Source organism: Panulirus ornatus, chromosome 59, assembly GCF_036320965.1.
Source record: "Panulirus ornatus isolate Po-2019 chromosome 59, ASM3632096v1, whole genome shotgun sequence".
NCBI lineage: Eukaryota > Metazoa > Arthropoda > Malacostraca > Decapoda > Palinuridae > Panulirus > Panulirus ornatus.
The window spans coordinates 14,586,523-14,603,371 of record NC_092282.1 but is presented as its reverse complement, the minus strand read 5'-3'; the positions used below and the strand labels follow the sequence as shown (position 1 = coordinate 14,603,371).

Here is a 16,849-nt window from a genome sequence, read left to right as displayed (position 1 = left end):
GGAGTCATGCGGGGAGTGCTCATCTTCCTCGAAAGCTCTGATTGGGGTGTCTAGATGTGTGTGGATGTAACCAAGATGAGAAAAAAGGAGAGATAGGTAGTATGTTTGAGGAAAGGAACCTGGATGTTTTGGCTCTGAGTGAAATGAAGCTCAAAGGTAAAGGGGAAGAGTGATTTGGGAATGTCTTGGGAGTAAAGTCAGGGGTTAGTGAGAGGACAAGAGCAAGGGAAGGAGTAGCACTACTCCTGTAACAGGAGTTGTGGGAGTATGTGATAGAGTGTAAGAAAGTACACTCTAGATTAATATGGGTAAAACTGAAAGTTGATGGAGAGAGATGGAGGATTATTGGTGCATATGCACCTGGGCATGAGAAGATCATGAGAGGCAAGCGTTTTGGTAGCAGCTGAGTGAGTGTGTTAGTAGTTTTGATGCACGAGACCGGGTTTTAGTGATGGGTGATTTGAATGGAAAGGTGAGTAATGTGGCAGTTGAGGGAATAATTGGTGTACATGGAATGTTCAGTGTTGTAAATGGAAATGGTGAAGAGCTTGTAGATTTATGTGCTGAAAAATGAGTGGTGATTGGGAATTCAGTGTTGTAAATGGAAATGGTGAAGAGCTTGTAGATTTATGTGCTGAAAAAGGAATGGTGATTGGGAATACCTGGTTTAAAAAGAGAGATATACATAAGTATACGTATGTAAGTAGGAGAGATGGCCAGAGAGCGTTATTGTATTACGTGTTAATTGATAGGCTCGAAAGAGAAACTTTTGGATGTTAATGTGCTGAGAGGTGCAACTGGAGGGATCTCTGGTCATTATCTTCTAGAAGCGAAGGTGAAGATTTGTAAAGGTTTTCAGAAAAGAAGAGAGAATGTTGGGGTGAAAAGAGTGGTGAGAGTAAGTGAGATTGGGAAGGAGACTTGTGTGAGGAAGTACCAGGAGAGACTGAGTACAGAATGGAAAAAGGTGAGAACAAAGGAGGTAAGAGGAGTGGGGGAGGAATGGGATGTATTTAGGGAAGCAGTGGTAGCTTGCGCAAAAGATGCTTGTGGCATGAGAAACGTGGGAGGTGGGCAGATTAGAAATGGTAGTGAGTGGTGGGATGAAGAAGTAAGATTATTAGTGAAAGAGAAGAGAGAGGCATTTGGACGATTTTGCAGGGAAATAATGCAAATGAGTGGGAGATGTATAAAAGAAAGAGGCAGGAGGTCAAGAGAAAGGTGCAAGAGGTGAAAAAGAGGGTAAATGAGAGTTGGGGTGAGAGAGCATCATTAAATATTAGGGAGAATAAAAAGATGTTTTGGAAGGAGTTAAATAAAGTGCATAAGACAAGGGAACAAATGGGAACTTCAGTGAAGGGGGCTAATGGGGAGGTGATAACAAGTAGTGGTGATGTGAAAAGGAGATAGAGTGAGTATTTTGAAGGTTGCTGGATGTGTTTGATGCTTGTGTGGCACATATAGGGTGTTTTGGTCGAGGTGGTGTGGAAAGTGAGAGGGTTAGGGAGAATGATTTGGTAAACAGAGAAGAGGTAGTAAAAGCTTCGCAGAAGATGAAAGCCGGCAAGGCAGCAGGTTTGGATGGTAATGCAGTGGAATTTATTAAAAAAGGGGGTGACTGTATTGTTGACTGGTTGGTAAGGTTATTTGATGTATGTATGACTCACGGTGAGGTGCCTGAGGATTGGCGGAATGCTTGCATAGTGCCATTTTACAAAGGCAAAGGGGATAAGAGTGAGTGCTCAAATTACAGAGGTATAAGTTTGTTGAGTATTCCTGGGAGATTATATGGGAGGGTATTGATTGAGAGGGTGAAGGCATGTACAGAGCATCAGATTGGGGAAGAGCAGTGTGGTTTTAGAAGTGGTAGAGGATTTGTGGATCAGTTGTTTGCTTTGAAGAATGTATGTGAGAAATACTTAGGAAATCAAATGGATTTGTATGTAGCATTTATGGATCTGGAGAAGGCGTATCATAGAGTTAATAGAGATGCTCTGTGGAAGGTATTAAGAATATGTGGTGTGGGAGGCTAGTTGTTAGAAGCAGTGAAAAGTTTTTATCGAGGATGTAAGGCATGTGTACGTGTAGGAAGAGAGGAAAGTGATTGGTTCTCAGTGAATGTAGGTTTGCGGCAGGGGTTTGTGATGTCTCCATGGTTGTTTAATTTGTTTATGATGGGGTTGTTAGGGAGGTGAATGCAAGAGTTTTGGAAAGAGGGGCAAGTATGAAGTCTGTTGTGGATGAGAGAGCTTGGGAAGTGAGTCAGTTGTTGTTGGCTGATTCATGTGAGAAACTGCAGAAGCTGGTGACTGAGTTTCGTAAAGTGTGTGAAAGAAGAAAGTTAAGAGTAAATGTGAATAAGAGCAAGGTTATTAGGTACAGCAGGGTTGAGGGTCAAGTCAATTGGGAGGTAAGTTTGGATTGAGAAAAACTGGAGGAAGTAAAGTGTTTTAGATATATGGGAGTGGATTTGTCAGCGGATGGAATCATGGAAGCGGAAGTGAATCATAGGGTGGGGGAGGGGGCGAAAATCCTGGGAACCTTGAAGAATGTGTGGAAGTCGAGAACATTATCTCGGAAAGCAAAAATAGGTATGTTTGAAGGAATAGTGGTTCCAACAATGTTGTATGGTTGCGAGGCGTGGGCTATGGATATAGTTGTGCACAGGAGGGTGGATGTTCTGGAAATGAGATGTTTGAGGGCAATGTGTGGTGTGAGGTGGTTTGATTGAGTAAGTAATGTAAGGGTAAGAGAGATGTGTGGAAATAAAAAGAGCATGGTTGAGAGAGCAGAAGAGGATGTTTTGAAATGGTTTGGGCAAATGGAGAGAAAGAGTGAGGAAAGATTGACCAAGAGGATATATGTGTCGGAGGTGAAGGGAAAGAGGAGAAGTGGGAGACCAAATTGGAGGTGGAAAGATGGAGTGAAAAAGATTTTGAGTGATCGGGGCCTGAACATGCAGGAGGGTGAAAGGCGTGCAAGGAATAGAGTGAGTTGGATCGATGTGGTATACCGGGGTTGACGTGCTGTCAGTGGATTGAATCAGGGCATGTGAAGCGTCTGGGGTAAACCATGGAAAGTTGTGTGGGGCCTGGATGTGGAAAGGGAGCTGTGGTTTCGGGCATTGTTGCATGACAGCTAGAGACAGAGTGTGAACGAATGGGGCCTTTGTTGTCTTTTCCTAGCACTACCTCATGCACATGCAAGGGGAGGGGGTTGTTATTTCATGTGTGGCGGGTTGGCGATAGGAATGAATAAAGGCAGACAGTATGAATTATTTACATGTGTATATATGTATATGTCTGTGTGTGTATATATATGGATACATTGAGATGTATAGGTATGTATATTTGCATGTGTGGAGGTGTATGTATATACATGTGTGTGTGGGTGGGTTGGGCCATTCTTTTGTCTGTTTCCTTGCGCTGCCTCGCCAACACGGGAGACAGCAACAAAGTAAACTAATAAATGAATATGTATTATTTATTTATTTATTTTTTAATGAACTGAAACTACAGCTCCCTTTCCTCATCCAGGCCCCACAGATGTTTCCACGGTTTACCCCAGACGTTTCACATGCCATGGTTCAATCCATTGATAGCACGTCAACCCTGGTATACCACATCGTTCCAATTCACTCCATTCCTTGCATGCCTTTCACCCTCCTGCATTCTCCGGCCCCAATCACTCAAAATCTTTTTCACTCCAGCTTTCCACCTCCACTTTGGTCTCCCACTTCTCATTCCCTCCACCTCTGACACATGTATCCTCTTGGTCAATCTGTCCTCACTCATTCTCTCCATGTGCCCAAACCATTTCAAAACACCCTCTTCTGCTCTCTCAACCACACACTTTTTATTACCACACATCTGTCTTACCCTATTATTACTTACTCGATCTAACCACGTCACACCACATATTGTCCTCAAACATCTCATTTCCAGCACATCCACCCTCCTCCGCACAACTCTATCTATAGCCCAGGCCTCGCAACCATATAACATTGTTGGAACCACTATTCCTTCAAACACCCATTTTTGCTTTTCGAAATAATGTTCTCGACTTCCACACATGCTTCAGTGCTCCCAGAACTTTCGCTCCCTCCCCCACCCTATGATTCACTTCCGCTTCCATGCCTCCATCCGCTGCCAAATCCATTCCCAGATATCTAAAACACTTCACTACCTCAAGTTTTTCTCCATTCAAACTTACCTCCCAATTGACTTGTCCCTCAACCTTACTGTATCTAATAACCTTGCTCTTATTCATATTTACTCTCAGCTTTCTTCTTTCACAAGAGATTGAGTGTGAACGATTGTGGCCTTTGCTGTCTTTTCCTAGCGCTACCTCACGCACATGCAGGGGGAGGGGGTTGTTGTTTCATGTGTGGCGGGTTGGCGATAGGAATGAATAAAGGCAGACTATGAATTATTTACATGTATATATGTATATGTCTGTGTGTGTATATATATGTATACGTAGAGATGTATAGGTATGTATATTTGCATGTGTGGACGTATATGTATATACATGTGTGTGTGGGTGGGTTGGGCCATTCTTTTGTCTGTTTCCTTGCGATGCCTCGCTAACACGGGAGACAGCAACAAAGTAAAATAAATAAATGAATATATATTATTTATTTATTTATTTTTTTTTTTTCAAACTATTCGCCATTTCCCGCATTAGCAAGGTAGTGTTAAGAACAGAGGACTGGGCCTCTGATGAAATATCCTCACCTGGCCTCCTTCTCTGTTCCTTCTTTTGGAAAATTAAAAAAAAAACAAGAGGGGAGGATTTCCAGCCCCCGCTCCCTCCCCTTTTAGTCACCTTCTACGACACGCAGGGAATACGTGGGAAGTTTTTTATATATATATATATATATATATATATATATAAGCTTTTATATATATATATATATATATATATATATATATATATATATATATATATATATATATTTTTTTTTTTTTTTTATACTTTGTCGCTGTCTCCCGCGTTTGCGAGGTAGCGCAAGGAAACAGACGAAAGAAATGGCCCAACCCCCCTCCATACACATATACATACACACGTCCACACACGCAAATATACATACCTACACAGCTTTCCATGGTTTACCCCGGATGCTTCACATGCCTTGATTCAATCCACTGACAGCACGTCAACCCCTGTATACCACATCACTCCAATTCGCTCTATTTCTTGCCCTCCTTTCACCCTCCTGCATGTTCAGGCCCCGATCACACAAAATCCTTTTCACTCCATCTTTCCACCTCCAATTTGGTCTCCCTCTTCTCCTCGTTCCCTCCACCTCCGACACATATATCCTCTTGGTCAATCTTTCCTCACTCATTCTCTCCATGTGCCCAAACCATTTCAAAACACCCTCTTCTGCTCTCTCAACCACGCTCTTTTTATTTCCACACATCTCTCTTACCCTTACGTTACTTACTCGATCAAACCACCTCACACCACACATTGTCCTCAAACATCTCATTTCCAGCACATCCATCCTCCTGTGCACAACTCTATCCATAGCCCACGCCTCGCAACCATACAACATTGTTGGAACCACTATTCCTTCAAACATACCCATTTTTGCTTTCCGGGATAATGTTCTCGACTTCCACACATTTTTCAAGGTTCCCAAAATTTTCGCCCCCTCCCCCACCCTATGATCCACTTCCGCTTCCATGGTTCCATCCGCTGACAGATCCACTCCCAGATATCTAAAACACTTCACTTCCTCCAGTTTTTCTCCATTCAAACTCACCTCCCAATTGACTTGACCCTCAACCCTACTGTACCTAATAACCTTGCTCTTATTCACATTTACTCTTAACTTTCTTCTTCCACACACTTTACCAAACTCCGTCACCAGCTTCTGCAGTTTCTCACATGAATCCGCCACCAGCGCTGTATCATCAGCGAACAACAACTGACTCACTTCCCAAGCTCTCTCATCCCCAACAGACTTCATACTTCATATATATATATATATATATATATATATATATACTTCATATATATATATATATATATATATATATATATGCTTGATTGCCATTTCCCACATTTAGCAAGGGAGCACCAGGAAGAGACAAAGAAAGGCCACATCCATTCTTTAGCTGCTGTATGTGATGCACGAAAACTACAGCTGCCTGTCTACCATCGGGCCCCACAGACTTTTCCTTGAATGCTGTAAATACCCTGGTTCAGTCCATTAACATTGCATCATCCCCTGTGTACTACATCTTTCCAGTTCACTCTTATCTTGTGTGCACCTTCTTCCTGCATATACCAGCCCCAGTCACTGAAAAAAAAATTCACTCAATTCTTCTTGTTCCCTCCACTTCTAACATATGTATCCTCTTTTTTTCAACCTTTTTTCACTCATTCTCTCCATTTGTCCAAACCATTTCAGCACACTCTCTTCACCTCTCTCATCAACAATCTTTTTATGACTACACCTCTCTCTTATTCATTCATTATGTACTTGATTAAACCATCTAACACCACATATTGTCTTCAAAAACATTTCATTCTTAATGCATCCACCCTCCTCCACACAGCCTTATCTATAGCCGATGCCTCGCATCCATAGAATATTGTTGGGACTATTATACCTTCAAACTTAGCCTCCCACTTATTCTTCATCACTTTCTGTACCTTCACCCTCATACCCACCTTATAACTTACTTCATTTCTAGTTATTTAGTTATCCCGCCTCTCACCACATATTGTCCTGAAATATTTAGTTTCCAACACATTACCAGTTCCTTGTTATTTTTGTCTAAGGCCCATACCTCTCATCCATACGTCACTGATGGGACTACTATACTATCAGATATACCCATCTTTGCCCTTAAAGGCAATGATATCTCTGTCCACACAATCCTCAATGTGCCCAAGTCTTTTTCCCTGTCAACCACCCTAGGGCTCCCTTCATATCTCATGGTTCCATTTGCTGCCTTGTCTACTTTCAGGTGGGTTTTTCATGACTCGTTTAGGGATGAGACTGCATTGTGGGTGACGAAGATTTTGAGTGGTTCCTCATATTTTTGTGTTCTTAAGGAATAGGGATTCCATTGGACTGGGTTAGCAGTGTTTCATAGATAGGGGTTGGACTGGTGTGAATTTTCTTTAATGTACACTATAGTCCATTGTTGTGGTTCACTGTGTTGAGAAGAGAGTGCCAGTTCTCATTTTTCTTTCAATGATTAGGTTTGTGATTGTGTTATTTGAAGGTTGGATTTGATTTCCAATGTCTGTTGATAGTGAGTGGTTTTGTCTGAGCTGGTTTCTTTTCTTTATAAAATGTGTAACGTAGGGATAAGTATGGAATTTATTTTGTTCTGTTCCCTTGTGGTATGTGCTTTTTGCTGACTTGGTTGGAGATGTTGATGATATGTAAGACTGCATGATGTAGGGATTAGAAATCATCTTCATTAAGGCTTGAGAGCTCAGCTTCCTTGTAAGAAATACTGTCCAATCTGCTTTTCTATAGTTTAAGTTTTCTTGGTGGTTGTGTTGATTGGATGGATTAGATAAAGTGTCATCAGAAAGGGCAAGTGTTCAGAGGATAGTTCATGTAGCATGCTCCAGTTGTTCCTTGTGTTTGGTGCTGGTGAGTAGAATATGATATCTGGTGAGGTCATCTGCTGGAGGTGGTGGTTTGGAAATCTGGTTGGCTAGTTCGATAGATTGAGGATACAGAAAGGTTGCAGTTGGTTTAAGAATAATTCACCTCAAGGATCATGAGTGTGAGTTTTGAGCCTAATGGAATGGTGAGCTTTGAACTTTGGAAATGCTGGTGAGGTTTTGCAGTTGGGGAGTATATCTGGGGGAACATGTGGAAGGGGAAGATGTGTAGATTTTGATTGTGTTGTGGCACTGCACTGTGAAGTGTTCATTTTGTGGATTGCATTACGAGGGTGTTGTTGTTTGTGATCTGTTTTGCAGTGTTTAGTGCTGGTTAAAGGTATGGTTTGACAGACAAGTGTTTTGAGTCCTCACCCTTGTCCTTATCTGTCATTTGTTTCAGTTGTTGCAGAAAGGTGGGAAGGTAGATCTGGGTATGTCTGGTTTCTTGGATGAGGGCTATATGGATGATGTCTTCTCTGAGTTGGCTGAATACTTCTGTAAGTTTGTATCTGGTGCCATTAGTGTTGAGTTGTAATATGTTTACTTTGTCACTGGAGCTCTTTTGAGTATAATGGTTTGCTTGTGAAGATTGAAAATGTGCTTTGATTGATGTTGTTTGTTGGGAGTGTGTGTGGAGGTGCATGGATTTGTGATGGGGTTTTAGCTTATGTGGTCTAATTGGTTATAGCATTTTGAATATTCTGAGTAGTCTTTAATGGATAACTGTGATGTGCAATGGAGTTCATACCACTGAGTGCAGTCGGAACATCTGATGGATTAGTGCTTTTTGACATTTGGCTTTGTGGATGGAGATATCCTGTTTGTTTGGGATTAGGGTTAATGTCGCTGGCTTGCATTAGTAATTGAGATATGATGACCAGGCCATCATCTTCCATTAGCAAAAAAATATGTGGGAATGTGTAACATGTCTAGGTATGACCCATGATCCAGCACAGCAGCTTGGGCAGCTCATGGCTGCACACCACATAGGAACAGGAATACTTGGAATCCTGTGGGGTATGAAATTTGAAGGATGTGGCTCCAGTCACTGTCATCACAGTGTTCTCTTCAAGAGTGTAGGCTGGAGGCTGTTTCAGCTGGCTTTCCCTTCAGTTCTCTTCTTTCTTATTATATAGTTTCTGCCTCAGGAATCCATTCTATCCATATGAGGCTCCTGCATCACTCAGGAAGCTGGCCACATCCACCAGTTAGGACCACAGATCATAAAGTGTTGTGATTATTATTTGTGTTGTATGGGGAGATGGCTCTACACTCATGATGCCCCTTCTTCTTAACCTTCTATATATATATATATATATATATATATATATATATATATATATATATATATATATATATATATATATATATATATATCATGTCTTTACTCCTATGTATGCACACACACACACACACACACACACACACACACACACACACACACACACACACACACACACATACAAGCACACACACACAAACACACAAGTGCACACACATACACACACACGCACACACACACACACGCACACAGACACACACACACACACACACACACACACACACACACAAGCTATCTATGTGCTGGAAATTTGAGTTGTAAGTGCTTGGTGTCTTGTTCATTGTAGGCAATAAGGGTCTTGAGATATGTTGAAATGGAATTTGCATCAGAGTGATTGGTGAAATACAAAATGTAATTGGGAGTGTGACTTAAGTTTGATTACAGAGTGTGGTTTCTGGTGGATGAATGTCTTGTGGAGTAGAGTTTGAGTGTGAGTTAGGAGGTCAGTTGTTTCGTGCTTGTTGGGCTATTTCAGTGTGTATGTGGTTTTCAGCGTTATATTTGTTAGGGATATAGGGATCTCATGAGTTGAGGTTACTGAAGTGTAAGGCAGGCTTAAGCTTTTTATTTTACTTGATTAGTTGGTCAGTTGTAGAGTGATTTGAGTTGGATGGGTCTAATGCTGTTGCATAGAATTGGATGCTTATCTGTTTAGCTGTGTGTGTATTGGGAGGATCTTTATTTCATTGTGAAAGTGTGGAGTGTTTGTGGTTGCAGTCAGTGATATGTGTGGTTTGTAGCTTTGGTATGTTTGTTCTTGAGTGGTGGAAGTTCAGGCAGGTGAGGCATAATTCATGGTGTAGAGGATGAATTGTCTGTATAAGATGATTAGGGATTCTTTTCCATGTCCAAATCGGTGCATCTCAGTTTTCTGAGGGCATTCAGTTGTGTGTTGTGTTTATGTAAATGTTTTTGTTGTGGGGAGCAAATGTCTTGTGTTTGTCTTATGTGATGCTTAGAATGGTTGATGTTTTGTTCAGTGAGAGAGACTGTCCATTTAAGGTGATTGTGTTATGGCCATTCACTTTTGTTGAACAGCCTCTATGACAGTGGTTCCCAATAGGTGGGCTATGTGGGTTGTCACAGGTTCTCTGTATAATCACATTTAAATGACCATGATAACTGATGATTCAATGTGTCATTTAAGTATATTTACAATGTTCCTTGTAAAATGTTTATAGAATTTCAATTTTTTTTTATAAGTATGTATATAACCCTCACAGTATACAGATTTTGACATAATTTCCATTTAAAGGTGGGGCATAAGTTTATTATCTTAGCTGTATTGTGCCATCACCCCTAGAAAGTTAGGAACCATTGCTCTAGAACATCTAGAAAAACCTTCAGGCCTTTTTTGCATTTCACTGTGTTCAGTTTCTTTCTTCAGACTGTATACCTTCTGAGTCCCCACAGTTATATGAATTAGTTTTCACTCTCATTGTCTGTATTTTTCAGATCCCTAAGTTCCTCTTTCAACTCAAGACACATTTACTGAATTTTTAGTTAATCCTTTAATTTCTTTATTTCCTCCTCCAACAGTGTTAACTTCCGATCCTTTTTCTTGATAATTTCAATGAATATCCTCATATATTTGTTCTTTCATCATGCCTTCTCCTGAACCTAGTCACAACTGATTGTTGCTGATACTTTCCCTTGTTTGAATTCATTTCTGATGTAAATTCAGATTGTAAAACATTATATTTGGCTTTGTGAGTTTGATAACAGGCTTGCCTCTGTTTAGCCTGGTCTTTTGTCTGGAATAATTTCCTCGCTTGCTTAAAAGGATTTCTCTGTTCTTGGTTCAGACAATAAAAGTTTTCAAGTTATTCCCCCAGTCTCTTAGAATATCACTTCAGTAGCTTATTTGCACAAAAATATCTGTCCAGAAGATATTGAAGGACATCAGTAAGCAATGCTGCCTTTTAATGAGAAATACTTTACTTTCTTTTATTTACTAACAGTTACATACCTTTATACAGGGTTCCCACAAATCCTGGAAAAATCCTGCAAGAAATTTGATCCAGAAAAAGCTGTGGAACTTTTTTATGTTAAAAGTCCTGAATCTTAGGAAAAATGTTCTGGAAAATCCAGGTAGAGGCTGTAAAGAAATGAGAAGTGGAAAAAATGGAACACTATATATATAACTAAAATGGTGCCTTCTTCAAAGATTGCTAAAAATACCTTAGGCAGTGCACCCCCTTGAACATCCCCTAGAATTTTGAAGGTAGACTATGAATAGATGAGGTGCAGAAAAATGGAACTCTGTTTTTAATGAAAATTTACATCATAGGTATACATAACTTAAAAATGACCTCTGAAGATTGCAAGAAATACGTAAGGTATTGTTTCCAAAATGGATGATGGATCACTTGTGGTTTCCTAAGGCATTGAGAAGTGCACATATTGCCTTGGTTATGACAGTTTATTTTTTTTTTTAACTATTAACACTTAGGAAAATCAGATTACATGTAAGATCTTTATCTGGTTGTGCAGAGTTAAAATGAAGGCATATAGATGATAGATAACCCCCTGTGCATCTTGAGGAATGGGTGTAAGTGTTCCATCTTCCCATCCATTTGTACATCATTCTATGCTTTTAATGCTCCTTGTGTATTGATCTAAAATTAATGTAATGTAAATGACAGACTGCTATTAATAGAAATTTATGTTTATGAATAAGCTTTGAAATATCTACAAAATCATAGAAAATCCCTCAAAAATTTGTGGAAATTATTTCAAGATGTCTGTGGGAATCCTGTAATCATAGTAATTCTTAGATAAACTTGTTTACTTTCCTCATGTCATTTACTCAGTTTCTCTGTTGTTTAGATGTCCTTTAATCCTTTCATTGTTCATTAAGTTCCATCCATCTTCCACCTTTTGTTCATTTTTGGGGAAAAATCAAAGCATTCATAAGTGCATCATCAAAAATGAATGGAAAGGAATCATGGAGGCTGGATTATGGCCATGAGACCACATAACAAGGGAGCTTCTTATGCCTTTGCTCTCACCCCCACTATCCACATCTTTCTAGATTCCTCCCTTTTATCCAGACAGAGCTGTACTTTTATGCTGTAATTTAGCTGTGGTTGTTCACTTACCCAATGTTATCCACCGTTGATTTAAGATTGGGTCTCTTTGAAAAGACATGAATAGATAAGAGAAAAGGCAACTCTTCCAGTATTCAACTTGACTTCAGGAAGCTCCTACCTTCAAACCCTGTTACACTCCCAAAATTTGTCACCCTCAGACTGAATATCCAGTGCATTTGTATGTTTGTGTTAGGAATTAACTGTTTGTGCTCTATGGGGATGGAGTTTTATGCTTACAGGGACCCATCTCTTGACATTTCTTTGCTGTCATACAACTTTGATTTATCACTGCTTTCTGCATTAACCATGTCCTCAGTCATTCCTTTTCATTCATCCCCTGCTCTTATGCTTTGTTCCTTTATCTCTCAAAGAACTGTTCATTGTCCATGTCATCAGTTTGTTATAAGATTTAGGCTTAAAGGTTGTGATCATCACTTATCTCTCTTCTGAGATGGGAAAATTTAAAGCCTTTAGCCTTTCCTTGTAACTTAAGTCTCTTCATTTTGGTAACATATTTGTTGTCTTCCTTTGGACTTCTGTAGGTGTAGTGACCAAACTTGAGAAGGATACTTTAGTTTTGACCTTATGTTAGATATGAACAGCTTGATGAATATCTATGGATACACATGAAAGCTAATTTGATATTTGCCTGAAGACAGTTTGTTTCCTTTTCTGTTCTAATGTGGGATTCTGGTGTGAGGTTAGGGATGATGTTACCTCCCATGTCCTTCCCACACTCAGAATCGTAAAGCTTATTTTCTGCTAGATAATGAACATATTAAGGCTTTGTTTCACTTTGTCCCATCCTCATTGCTTTACATATGCTCAGGTAAATTTCATCAAACATGAATCGGAACAACCTTGGAGTCTGTTTAGGTCCCTTTGTAAGTTGATGCAATTCATCTTGTTTTTCATGTCTCTCATGACCTTTATATCATCTACAAGCATCTATCTGTGTGTGGTGTATCACCTTACCTCTCTACACAAGGATATCCTTTTCAGAGGCTCTTGCTGCATTCAGGAAGATAACCATGTTCACTTGGTGGAATCATAGGTCTTATGTAGTGATATTTTGTGTACATTTTTATAGAATGACTGCAAGACAGTTAAAGATTTAGTTTCAGTATCTTCATTGTGAAAGTTGCATCTTGAGAATAAGAGTTTCTGTTTAGAATCAGTGCTTGTAATGTTAAAGAAGTGAGTGATGGACAGAGTGCAACTTATATTTGTGTAGGGATTATAGTTTCAGATGAGTGTATTTCTGGTGGACGAGTTAATTGTTTAGTGATCATTGAGTAATTACAGTTAAAGTAAGTTTTTAAATATAATGTTTACTAGGGCTAGGGGGATCTGTTTGTATAGGTGTTTGAATTGTGAACCTAGTGGAACATTTTATTTATACATATATGTTGGTGGATTGCTGTGAAGAGGCTTTAGTGAGAGGATGTTGATGCTGTTATTATTGGATGCCTAGGATGTTTAAGTGGCATTGTATGTACACTTTTTTTAATTTTGTCATTATCCCACAGACTGATCCATGGGGTTCTCCAGTATCAGGTCCTCCTTCACGTGTCACATCACCACCAACCACAAGTGATCCATGGGGTCCACCACCCAGATCACCTGAGCCACCAATGGGAGGTTAGTACTGTTGATATGGTGTTTAGATTTGCTCCGGTAAATTAGTTTATTTTTCTTAGAATCCCTCAACATTGTACAGAATCACAGCATCCTATACAACCCATCACCTTCACTTTAAACTATGCTTAACCTACCTTATGTAAGACAAGAGAACAAAATGGAACATCAGTGAAGGGTGCAATGAGTAATTCATAGCAGGTGGTGATGAAGTGAGGAGGAGAGGGAGTAAGTATTTTGAAGGTTTGTTGAATGTGTTTCATGATAGAGTGGCAGATGTATCGTGTTTTGGTCAAGGTAGTAGGTAAAGTGAGAGAGTCAGGGAGAGTGGTATGGTGAAGAGAGAAGAGGTTGTGAAAGCCTTGCAGGTGAAATCCTACAAGGCAGCTGGTTTGGATTGTATTGCAGTTGACTTCTTTAAGAAAGGGAGTGACTGTGTTGTTGATTGGTTGGTAAGGATATTTAGTGTATGTATGAATCTGGTGAAATGCTTGAAGATTAGCGTAATGCATCTATAGTGCCATTTTACAAAGGCAAAGCGGATAAAGGTGAGTGTCCAAACTATAGAGGCATAAGTTTGTTGAGTATTCCTTGAAAATTGTATGTGAGGGTATTGATTGAGAGGGTGAAGGCATGCACAGAGCATCAGATTGGGTAGGAGCAGTGTGGTTTCAGAAGTGTTAGAGAATGTGCAGATCAAGTGTTTGCTCTGAAGAATGTGTTTTAGAAATACTTTGAGAAATAGATAGTTTTCTACGTGGCACTTATGGATCTGGAGAAAGCATATGACAGGATGGATAGAGATGCTTTGTGGAAGGTCTTAAGAGTATATGGTGTGGGAGGTTAGCAGCAAAAGCAATGAAGAGGTTTTTATCAAGGATGTAAGGCATGTTTATGAGTAGGAAGAGAGGAGAGTGATTGGTTCCCAGTGAATGTGGGTCTGCAGCAGGGGTGTGTGATGTCCCCATGGTTCTTTAATTTGTTTATGGATAGAGTGGTTAGGGAGGTAAATGCATGTTTTGGAGAGAGGGGTGAGTATGCAATCTGTTGGGATGAGAGGGCCTAGGAAGTGAGTCTGTTGTTGTTCACTGATGATGCAGCACTGGTGGCTGATTTGAGTGAGAAACTGCAGAAAATGGTGACTGAGTTTGGAAAAGTATGTGAAAGGAGAAAGTTGAGAGTAAATGTGAATAAGAGCAAGGTTATTAGGTTCAGTAGGATGAGGGACATGTTAGTTGGGGTGTGAGTTTGAATAGAAAAAAATTGAAGGAAGTGAATTGTTTTAGATATGTGGGAGTGGACTTAGCAGCAGATGGACCCTTGGAAGTGGAAGTGAGTTATAGGTTGGGGGAGGAGGTAAAGTTTCTGGGAGGGATGAAGAATGTGTGGACAGAGAGAACATTATCTCGGAGAGCAAAAATAGGTATTTTTGAAGGAATAGTAGTTCCAACAATATTATGTGATTATGAGGAATGGGCTATAGATAGGGTTGTACAGAGGAGGGAGAATGTGTTGGAAATGAAATGTTTGAGGACAGTATGTGGTGTGAGATTGTTTGATCTGTTAAGCAATGAAAGAATAAGAGATATGTGTGGTAATACAAAGAGTGTGGTTGAGAGAGCAAAGGAGGATGTTTTGAAATGGTCTGGACATTTGAAGAGAATTAGTGTGGAAAGGTTGACAAAGAGAATATATGTGTTAGAGATAGAGGGAACAAGGAGAAGCAGAGACCAAGTTGGAGGTTGAACGATTGAGTGAAAAAGAGTTTGAATGATCTGGACCTGAACATGCTGGAGGATGAGAGGCATGCAGGAAATAGAATGAATTATAATTATGTGGTATACCAGGGTTGACATGCTGTCAGTGGACTAAACCATAGCATGTGAAATGTGTAGCCATTCAGCATATAATGCATAGTCAAGATATTACAGAAATGGTGAGGTCATTACAGAATCAAACTAAAAATTAGAAAGCGCTGCAATGTTTGAGGACAATATGAATACTTACCACACATTCCCTGCGTGTTTTAGAAGGCGACTAAAGGGTCGGAAGCAGGAGGCTGGAAATCCTCTCCTCTCATTTTTAATTTTCCAAAAAAGGAACAAAGAAGGGGGCTAAGTGAGGATATTCTTTCAAAGGCTCAGTCCTATGTTCTTAACGCTACCTCACTAATACAGGAAATGGTGAATAGTATGAAAAAAGAAAAAAATGATATATAATTTTTTTTTTTTCGCTGTCCTGCGTTTGCAAGGTAGCACTAGGAAACAGATGAAAGAATGGCCCAACCCACCCACATACACATGTATATACACACATGTCCACACTCGCAAATATACATACCTATACATCGCAGCGTATACATATATATACACACACAGACATATGCATTTATACGCATGTACGTAATTCATACTGTCTGCCTTTATTCATTCCCATCGCCACCCCGCCACACATGAAATTACAACCCCCTCCCCCCTCATGTGCGCGAGTTAGCGCTAGGAAGACAACATAGGCCCCATTCGTTCACACTCAGTCTCTAGCTGTCATGTAATAATGAACTGAAACCACAGCTCCCTTTCCACATCCAGGCCCCACAAAACTTTCCATGGTTTACCCCAGACACTTCACATGCCCTGGTTCAATCCATTGACAGCACATCGACCCTGGTATACCACATCGTTCTAATTAACTCTATTCCTTGCGCGCCTTTCACCCTCCTGCATGTTCAGACCCCAATCACTCAAAAACTTTTTCACTCCATCTTTCCACCTCCAATTTGGTCTCCCACTTCTCCTCGTTCTCTCTACCTCTGACACATATATCCTCTTGGTCAATCTTTCCTCACTCATTCTCTCCATGTGACCAAACCATTTCAAAACACCCTCTTCTGCTCTCTCAACCACACTCTTTTTATTACCACACATCTCTCTTACCCTATTATTACTTACTCGATCAAACCATCTCACACCACATATTATCCTCAAACATCTCATTTCCAGCACATCCACCCTCCTGCGCACAACTCTATCCATAGCCCATGCCTCGCAACCATACAACATTGTTGGAACCACTATTCCTTTAAACATACCCATTTTTGCTTTCCGAGATAATGTTCTCGACTTCCACACATTCTTCA

The 16,849-nt window shown here is 40.1% G+C and overlaps 1 protein-coding gene across 10 annotated transcripts in view; it reads left to right on the top strand.

The window, feature by feature from the left end:
• The window catches only part of lqf (epsin homolog lqf), a 437,420-nt gene that overhangs the window by 293,814 nt on the left and 126,757 nt on the right, over positions 1-16,849 (top strand). For all 10 annotated transcript variants that reach the window (XM_071696113.1, XM_071696112.1, XM_071696119.1 and 7 more), the window contains one exon: positions 13,605-13,716. In XM_071696113.1, the coding sequence (XP_071552214.1) occupies positions 13,605-13,716 (112 nt within the window). The remainder of the gene's footprint in view (positions 1-13,604; positions 13,717-16,849) is intronic.